The sequence below is a fragment of the Condylura cristata genome, unplaced genomic scaffold (genome assembly GCF_000260355.1).
Source record: "Condylura cristata isolate star-nosed mole 26May11 unplaced genomic scaffold, ConCri1.0 scaffold00001, whole genome shotgun sequence".
NCBI lineage: Eukaryota > Metazoa > Chordata > Mammalia > Eulipotyphla > Talpidae > Condylura > Condylura cristata.
Window position 1 is genome coordinate 2,273,827 of NW_004567102.1, and position 9,280 is coordinate 2,283,106.

The following is a 9,280-nucleotide window of genomic DNA, read 5'->3' on the forward strand; positions in this document are numbered from 1 at the left end:
CCCCATGGTCTGACAGGCACATAGTAGCTGCTTTCTGAAGGTGTTTACTAAATTAGCAAATACAGAAGCAGACTTGAAGCTGCTACTGCCACTGGTTATAGGGGAACCTATTTTTCAGGGAAATGGGATTTGTATCCTCTATGGGGAACTCGTGTCAAGTTAGGAAAATATATCTTCATCTGTCAGCTTTCAAAAGTCCACTTCAAGTCTTTGGAGCCTTCTGGCTGCTAGTGGTGGTGGTGATTAGCAATGTTTGGGGCTGGTGGGAAGATGTGAGGCTGTGGCTGGCCTGGAACCCAAACCGGGAAGCTGGACCAACTTCCCCAAAGCTTTCCCCAAGGGCAGGCACTAGGGTGGCTTCTCCCCCATTCACCCACCTACTAAGACCCTCTGACAACCATAAACACACATTATTTTGCCTAGTTTTACTCAAAATACCTTAATTTTTAGTATCAGTTTCTTAACCTGATGTTGACATTTTTATTAAAAATGTAAAAAAAAAAAAAAAGTGGTTAAGCTGGAAGAAAAATTCGGAAAGGATATTGCTGCCTACCAAGATAGAGAAAAGCCTGATATGGCTAAAACAGGGGTCAAGGAGGAAAACGGCAAGAGGATGTTATCTCCCGTGTAGGTTATACAAAATTAACTCAATACCACTTAAAATTTGATGCAGGTGTTTTGTTGACATCTGGATGCTTTTAAATATTTTTATCATTAAAAAAAAACAAAACACCTCAAGATGCTCTGGTCTCATCCCTTCCCTGTTCCACAAACCCACCTCTAGGTCACTCCAGGCTCTGCACTTCTAGGCATTTGATTACACACATTTGACTTTATGGACTTTAGGTATACTTTTGTTTTTCTAACTAATGATTTTCCTAAACTCAAGTCTTTGTATCCTGAGCAATTATCAGCATCAATCCCTGAGCAGCTAATCAATGATTACTGATTAGCAAAAGCCTATTTTAATCTATCAAGGTGGTGGGCAGGTCTGGTGGGCAGTGAGGGCCACACCTCAACCAGTTTGCTTTTATCTTTAGGTTCTGGCTTTAAGCTGTGTCTTGCTTTTCTAGAGCTCATGGGTGATCTTGAAGAACCCATTCTGGGAACTCACAATCTCACATGAGCAGTTGACAGAATCCTAGCTAAGCACGTGACATAGTAGAGCCAGCCAGAGGCTATAGAAGAAACTCATATACCCACTTGACCCCAGTGGGACAGAGGTTGGAAATAAGTGTTTCATAGAGGAATCCAGGGCAAATCATCACAAGGCATGTGAACACAAGCAAACCACTTGACATCACTAAAACAATTGTAATGAAACAGTCTGGCAAGGTAGCCAACAGCACACTGGAACGGCTTCCCCAAGCACTACCTCTTCCTGCCAAAGCAAGCTTCTGCTCCGAAGCCAGCTTTTGCTTATTGGCCTTGGGCTCCAAAACGCAGATCCCAGGACCAAGAGTTTACAGATAGTGTTGCTGTCGGCTGCCACCTTGTGGCCTAATTTACAACTACCAAGACTGCAATAGGTAGCTGCCAGCAGACCTGCCACCTATGTAGTTCAGTATTTTTATCACTCAGCTCAGAAGGTTCTTCATAGCTCCCAGATGTCCTTACAATGCTTAGGCTTGCAAGTGATTCCCAAGTCTATACCATCCACTTCTTGCAACCGGTTTTGGTGGCTGAAAAAAAGACTTAGCCAGTGGTAAGGTCCTCCCTGAGTTGCTGTTGCTCCAGATACTGTCTGAAAAATCTTGACATCTGCCTTGACCTGCATATTCGCTGGACACCACTACGGACCTCCGTGGTTTGCTCCATAAGCCAAAGTCCCTTTCTCACCTTACAAAGCCCCACCTGCAGGGTTGTGCTGAGGTCACTGGGCTGCACCATCCTGGTGCTATGCCACTCCTCATGTAGGAGCTGATACATGGCCCCTCTGAAAGAAAACTCAACACTCAGCTCTTGTTCACTTTTTCATGTCAGATGTGGGATCTCTACTTTTTAAGGCCTCAGGAAAACTGGCAATTGTATCCTTTTCAAGGAGCCCTGGGATAGCAAGAGCTTTCATTGGCTCTTGCTAGGATATTCTGATTTGTCATTTTTTTCTCTTCTGATTCACGGGAACCTAAGCCGTGAATGCCAAAATTAGGAAACGGTTGACCTGAACACCATGCTGTTGTTTCTTACCCATAAGTCAGTCTTTTACAGATTTAAGGAACAGCATTTCTTTGATTTTCTTAAATCTGACCTCCCCAGTGATTCCGATACAACCATACAGCAAGCACAGAATCTCAGTTCTAACACCAGGACCAGAGGCCTCCTGCCCTGCAGAGTTGAGGCAGCCTGGCTGGTCTGGTAAAGATGCTCAGCTTTCCAACCACCTTCGAGGACAGTAACCACACTGGACATGACTCTGAGAGGAGGAATTGCTGGAACAAGGAGGCCCAAGTCAGAGCCAAGCACTGCAGCTCTAAGAGCAACAAGTGATGTCACCCTGGGCAAGGATAACTCCCCTAAACTGATCCAGTCTTGTCCAGTTTACATTCTGGCCCTGAAAGCATTTCAGCGACATAATGCCAACAAAATAGGAACACACACAAGTTAATTATTTCTGGCTACAGGTTTATTTAACAGAAAACAATTTCCGACTTTACTGAGGTGGCTGACCACGTCCACGACCAAATCCTCCTCTCTGGAAGAGAAAAAGTGCATGACGTCAGTTAGCAGTTCAGAGAGGGCCTCCAAATGAGAGGGCCCAGGGAGCACAGGCAGCAAGTGCCCTGAGGCCACACTCACTTTCACGGTTGTTTCCTCATTTGTTGGGAATGTGGCAACTTACCCTAAGACTGCCTTCCATATGCACATGGGAATACCTACAGAGGCCTGTCCACATGAGAGGGAGACCGTGTGCTGTAAAGACCTGTCACAGGACAGCTGTTATCCCATTAATGGCAAGCTAGGCCCTGTGCAAGGTACTTTACCTGGATTAACTGACTCACAATTATAGAGGTAGCTACCACCATCACCTCTATTTACATAGGTGAGAAACTAAGCCTCAGAGGGGATCTGGCCCAGGACACACCACGCAGAGGAAAAGGGAGGATTTTATTCTGGACCAGCTTGGTTCTAAAAGCCCGTTCAACCTCTAGTGCTCAGTTTTTTTGTCATGAAACTAATGGAGGGGAATTTAGCCATTATTAGTGAAATATAAATACCACTATGCTATATGTAGCATAGATTTGTACTTATAGAAGTTGCATACTGTAATCTAAAAACTGATCTGGTGTGGCTTTGTGAAAGAGGTGGGGTGGGATTCACCACACACTGCATTTCTAAAACAGAAAAGACTCATAAGGTTTGAAACCAGAATAGGGACTATACTATGCATGGAGAATGAAAAAGGGGATACTCACAAATTGGAATTCCGTTGCTGACCCAGCCCCAGCCTCAGCTTTTTTATCTGCACCAGCTAGAAAGAGAAAACAATTTACATTCATCACATTATCCAATCTACTGCAGAATGAAGTCACTTGGATTCAGTTTTGGAGGCAAAGTCACACAGGCTGATGTACTCCTCACTGAGCAGAGTGAACAAGCCAACAGCAAAGCACCTTGAGTCACCCTTGTTCCTCCCACCTTCAAGCGATCCTCCCAAATCCAAGTCCACATTCCGGCCTCCTCCAGGAAGGCTACCCTGGCCACAAACTCTTCCCATGGCCCCCAGGAGCCCTGCTTCCCACTGGTTACCACATATTCTGGGCCAGCCCTTGGGTTAAGTTAAGGACACAGGCCCACAGAAGCAAAAGGCACCACGGGAAAGTAGCTCATATGAGATCCAAGTGCTGCTGCCCCAGGAAGCAAACTGAGAGGCCCACAGAATACATATCCAAGCTCAAGATCTGAGAGGATATAAAATGTCTTGTTAGTGTTTATACCAATCAAATATCAAGCATTTTTAAGATATGCTGGGCTAAAAAATAAAAGCACTGTAGTCTATTTCTAATTGATCTAATAAGAGGAGGTGCTAGCAAATTTTATGACGCACATTATTGGGGTGGCGGGGAATGGCAGCATTAAAGTCGACAACTATGGTTTCAGTAAATCTTGTTGAAGCAGGGTTCCCTCCTGACCCATTTCAGACCATGCCCACCTGCAGTTCCGCTGTCGGCCACTTCCTTTGCCCGCTGCCCTCTACTTCCCTGTACCCCCTCCTCACCAGGAACGCTTGCTCCACCTCAAGTTAGGAATCTCTGGGGCTCAGGACAAGCGTCCTGTCCTCCGGGGGACTCCTCTCTGCCAGATCCCCCAGGCAGCATGACTTCGAAGAGTAGCCACTTATCTCTGAACTGAGAGCCTGCTGTGCTTGAGTCCACAGCACCACTATTCCTAAGGTGACTCAGGCCTTGGGCTCACTTGTCACTAAGATCAATTAGGAATGATGACACAGAAAGAGGAGGCAAGAGCTAATTTTTCTTGACCTCCTTTGGAAGAAAAACTGCTTTTGCAAGAAAAACAGAGGAATTCTTAGAAGCAAGCTGATCCCTGTCTTTCTGCAAAATCACTAATGAGTCCCTACCGTATGTCCTCACCTTTTGGGCCCAGAGAACAACAACAAAAAAAAAACCCACGCCCAACTCTCCTGCTATCCTCTATTGCTCAGACTAGCCAGGTGCCCCTCTCATCTCCCTCAAGTGTTTGCTCCTATCTCACTTCTGCAAGCCTTCCTCTGAAAATTACACCACGCCCCTCCCCCATTCTGCCCTATAGCACTCACACCACCTGACATACATTTAATTTTCCCTTATACAGTAGTTCCTTACAAAAACAAGTTCAACAAGAGCCATTTGTTACGCACACTATTGTCACTGCATTTCCAGACCAGCACCTGGCATACCATAGGCAGTCAACAAAAATTTGTGAGATGAAGAAACTGATGTTCTAAGTCACTGCACACTCCTGCTACTTAAAGACAAGACATTGCACTGTGTTTTTGCTCTAAGAACAAAACAAAGGCAATTTGAATGGGCCCTCAAAGAGCTTACAATACAGAAAAACACCGAACAAAGCTTTTCTGAAACTCACTGTTTTACTTTAAAGATCTTAAGTAAGTGCCCCTAGTCAGAGGGCTTTCATCCCAAACTGTACCCACCAGACACTGTACAAGGCAAGCAAGGAAGACTCCAGCTAGCAACTGGAAACAAGAACCATTCCAGTGACTGCAAGTGCTGAGGCCCAGCCAGGGCTGACTGAGACCATAGCGCTCTTATTCCCACCCCCTGGATATGTACAGCCCATTACTTACGGGGCACAGCACTCCGTCTGTAAGTGTCTCTGTCGGCTTCCCCTCGCGTTAGTCTTGCAGGCCGCTCACCCTCCAGACCTACACAAATGAAAACACTGTGAACACAGGGCAATATGGATATTTCCTTCATGCCAAAAAAGGAAAAAAAAGGGACTTTATCTCCCTTTTTTAAAAAAATGTAATTTTTAGTTGCATGTCTAACAAGGAGGCAGCTTTTCTGCTCTCAAGTGTAGGACCCGCCATTTATCCAGGGGGCTGTGATCAGGATGCAGGCCACCTAGAATGAGTCACCTTTCGGCTACCACATCTCCAAACTCATTTGCATTAAATGTGGTGAAGTTTTACTTTTTGAAACACAGATATTCCAGTGGCTAGGGAGCTTGAACTAACTTTCCCCAGAGCCTCAATGACATGCTCCTTGTTCTGCAGCTTGGTGGGGATAGGCATGACTTGGCCAACGTGGACTATGGCCCACTTTAGGAACCTGGGGCTTCCCAGACATCCTGCTTATGTGCCTGGAGCTTAGCATCCGGGACAAAGAAGGCAGACATGAAGGACCCCTGAAAGGTTTGTCTCCAAGGTCCCTTAGAGCAACCCATACAAGCAACAGGCTGCATACACTACCAAGGAAGCTGCTGTTTGCAGCCATTGCACACCGGACCCCACGGGAAGAGGAGCACGGTCGGCTTAATTGGCTGCAGGTGGAACTGATCTCTGTTCTCACCAGGAAACTACTTGGTTGGGTTAATAGGTATCAGAACTTCTACAACCCAGAATTGCTGGCTAGAAACATTAGCACTTTTGCTCCTCTCAAGTCCTAGGAAAACCCACAACTCAGTTAAAATGCCATGTATTTTCTGGACTGCTTTCTTGTATTGTGTTTCTCAACACACTTGCCAATTACTTGACAGAATAATTAACCATTTTCAAGAACATCTGAATAGCTAAAACTTAACAAGATCTACCTCTAAGTGAAAAATGCAGGGCCCTCCCTGGTGGAGCAGCAGTTAAAGCACAGCACTAAGAAGCTAAAGCCACTTCAGCATGAATTCGATCCCCGGCCCTGGAGGTGACCACATGGCCCAGCAGACCTCTCCTAACCCGCTCACTGCTCCCCTCAGCGGTGTACTTCGCCCATCTGCCTGTTCTGCTCCCCACTCTGCCTCGAGTCCTCTCACTGCCCCTGCACCCCTGGCCTGTACCCCAGTTCTACATGCACAGATAAATCTTAAAAAAGAAAAAAAAAGAAACGAAAACGAAACATCTTTAGTTAAATGCCCCATCTCCAATAGTTAAATACATAAAACAGAGGCCACCAAGAATCTGTTCTTCCCCGTGGGCTCCTCCACATTAAGACACTGATGCTTAAAAGCAACCTTGAAAATATCTTCATGAACGGTGGAATTTTAATCCAGTATTTTCTTACCCACTACCTTGAGCTGGTAACCCAGCATCTATGATTAGGATACAGGTTACCTTTTAAGCAGCAGAAATAAGAGTGAAGCTGCAGTTAAGTCGCTAAATAAATGCCAGGCCAACACCAGAAACTGAGGGTGCAGACAATAGTTCCCCCCTTCAACGAAATGCAAGTCATTCTGCCCTAAAGATACAAAACCCTACCTCACCACCAGATCCCTAAGCTTTCATGACAGAACCCCAGCTTCATGAGGACCATGTCCTGGATCGTGTGACGACCACTGCTACTCAGTGGTCTCCGCATTTTTTCTTCCTGTGACAAGTTTCTTTTTCTTTTTAAAAGAATCTAAAGGAACCACAATCTTGACAAGATACATCTACAGGCCAGAAATGATCTGGAGTCAGTAGATAATCCCTCCCACATGGATACATATCTTTCACACCATAATTACATGCAGATTCATTCTCCTCTACTTGACTTCTGATCAACTTTGGTTCCTATCGCCAAGAAACGATGCATTATTTCTTGTACATGGCAAACACTTCTGTGCTGGAATTCTTGGGGAAAACAATCCCACTCTCCCAGGAAAAGTCACAGACGATCATTTTGTTTTTACTGTCACCTCTTTGGAGGACTTGAAAGACCCAAGCCCAGTAACAAGTTTCATGCCCTGGGGCAAAGTTTCCAGGACTGGGCTTGAGCAAGAGTTTTTCTCAAGCAGACCACTTCATTCCCCCACAAACCAAGCCCACTACACGCCTCCTGCCCCACCCCGAAAAAGCAGTTTGAGTCACCCCTGAAGGCATTTTGGCACCATACCTTTGGGTCGAGGCCTGCCAGTCTCAGGCCGGCTGCGGCGTAAGGTGGCGGGCACAATCTCAGGGGGCAGGTGGAGGTAATCACGGAGATACTGGATACCCTCGTTGGTAAGGTACCAGTAAAAATGTCTCCAGGCAAACTGTTCTTTGACATAGCCTCGTGATTTGAGAGACTGTAAGATGAAGAGTGACCATTAAGCCATAATAACTACTGGCCTGAAGCTAGAAATGTGTTGGTATGCTGTAGACAAACTTTTGTGGCATGTCCACCTGAGTCGGCAACAGCTCTTACTATTTTGATCTCACTGAAATGTGCCTTGAATGTTTGTGGAAAATCTGTCCCCCTGCATCCCACCTCACCAACCCCCCTCACTACCTGCATAGCCTTCATGACATGAAGGTTGGGCACATTCTTGTCTGCCAGTTCCGGATGTTTAGGCATGTGGACATCCTTCTTGGCCACCATCACTCCCTCCTTAAAAAGGAGTTCATAAATGGCAATCCGGTTCTTCTTGGGCATCAACATCTGCAAAGAGGAAGTTCAAGAATATATCTGAGGAATGCCGGGCAGGGTCCAGTACTCAAGTTCATGACCCCCAAGTGACCTTACGATCAATCCAGGGGATTGAAATCTCAAGCACACCCTAAAACGGGGCACACAGGAAGGAGGAATAGAAACTCCGGGTAACTGAGGCCCACCATCGGTGACCTCCAGCCCCTCCCAAGAAAACACAATCTGGGTAAGACCCAAAGGTGTCAAACGTTAACACAAAGCAGGAAGGGGGGAGGGATTAACACCCACCCCGGATTGCCACTCTCAGAACCACAAAGGTAGGGCGCAGGCCCTGTTTTCCTATTCGGGGGTCGTCAGGATCCTACCTATGGCGGAACATGTGTCAAGCTCTACGTTCACGCCTCCAGGAAGGGTCTAGGAACAAGGCCTCGATTCTGGACATGCCCGACCCCAAACCAAAGCGCTAAGACCGTCACACGCTCATCTCCTACCATTTTACCCTAAACCTCCAGGGTCAGGCGAGGGGCAGCAGGAGTTAGTTTCTGCTCCGGAGTTAAAGCGTGCAGTTTCCTGGACTCCCTCGGGGAGCGCACGCCACGCAGGGGCTGCATACTGCCCCCTCCGCCGTGTGACGCCAATCTTTGCATACTAGGGTTTCTCCTAGCGCACTGGGTGCACCGTCAATCGCTCTCAATGCTCAGAAAGGGGCGTGTGGGAATAAGAGAGGGTTCCCCTCAACCCGAACATGAAGTGGCGCGGCGACCACCAAGACGGAAAAGCCAGGATGGTGGCCGATGAAACTGGGACTCCAGAGAAACTCACCGCGACGGCTGCTGCGTCCGGGACCGGGGCTGGAAAGGAAGGAGCATGCGCGGCGCGCCGCGGCGTCTCTTCCGGACTAGCGTGCTCCGCCCCCTCGCCAGGACCCGCGAGCCGTCTGGGGTGGCCTCGGCGGTGCCTGAGGGACGAATGACACGCAGCCGGGAACCCAGACCGCCTTATGGAAAGAGCCATTAGGCGCTTCTGAGCCTCCGTGCTTTGTCAATAAATGGTCACTTTTATAATTGGATAGTCCCTTTAGGAGCGCTACTTCTTTATTTCTTGTTGGTGATGAAATTTATTATGCAAGTAACATGTTTTTTCAGCAGGGAAAAGGGTATCAGATAAAATAACAGTTATGAATGAAAACATCCGATCAATCAGAGATAATCAATGTTAACAGTTTGATT

At 47.0% G+C, this 9,280-nt stretch overlaps 1 protein-coding gene across 1 annotated transcript; it reads right to left on the reverse strand.

Moving 5' to 3' along the window:
• Positions 1-2,605: 2,605 nt before the first annotated feature.
• On the reverse strand, positions 2,606-8,966 carry RPS10 (ribosomal protein S10). Its single transcript, XM_004673397.2, has 6 exons — positions 8,874-8,966; positions 7,914-8,063; positions 7,539-7,710; positions 5,303-5,380; positions 3,414-3,469; positions 2,606-2,692 (listed from the first exon to the last, which is right to left on the reverse strand). Exons 2-6 carry the CDS (start codon positions 8,061-8,063, stop codon positions 2,651-2,653), a joined length of 498 nt encoding a protein of 165 aa, XP_004673454.1. The 5' UTR covers positions 8,874-8,966; the 3' UTR covers positions 2,606-2,650.
• Between the last annotated feature and the right edge of the window lie 314 nt (positions 8,967-9,280).

Bases quoted from the DNA above. Each gene is read 5' to 3' on its own strand.
- RPS10 (XM_004673397.2), bottom strand. From the start codon at position 8,063: ATGTTGATGCCCAAGAAGAACCGGATTGCCATTTATGAACTCCTTTTT. The intron at 7,711-7,913 runs GTAGTGAGGGGG...TTCATCTTACAG, and splicing joins ATGTCATGAAGGCTATGCAG to TCTCTCAAATCACGAGGCTA. The intron at 5,381-7,538 runs GTATGGTGCCAA...TCATTTGTGTAG, and splicing joins TGGCAGGCCTCGACCCAAAG to GTCTGGAGGGTGAGCGGCCT.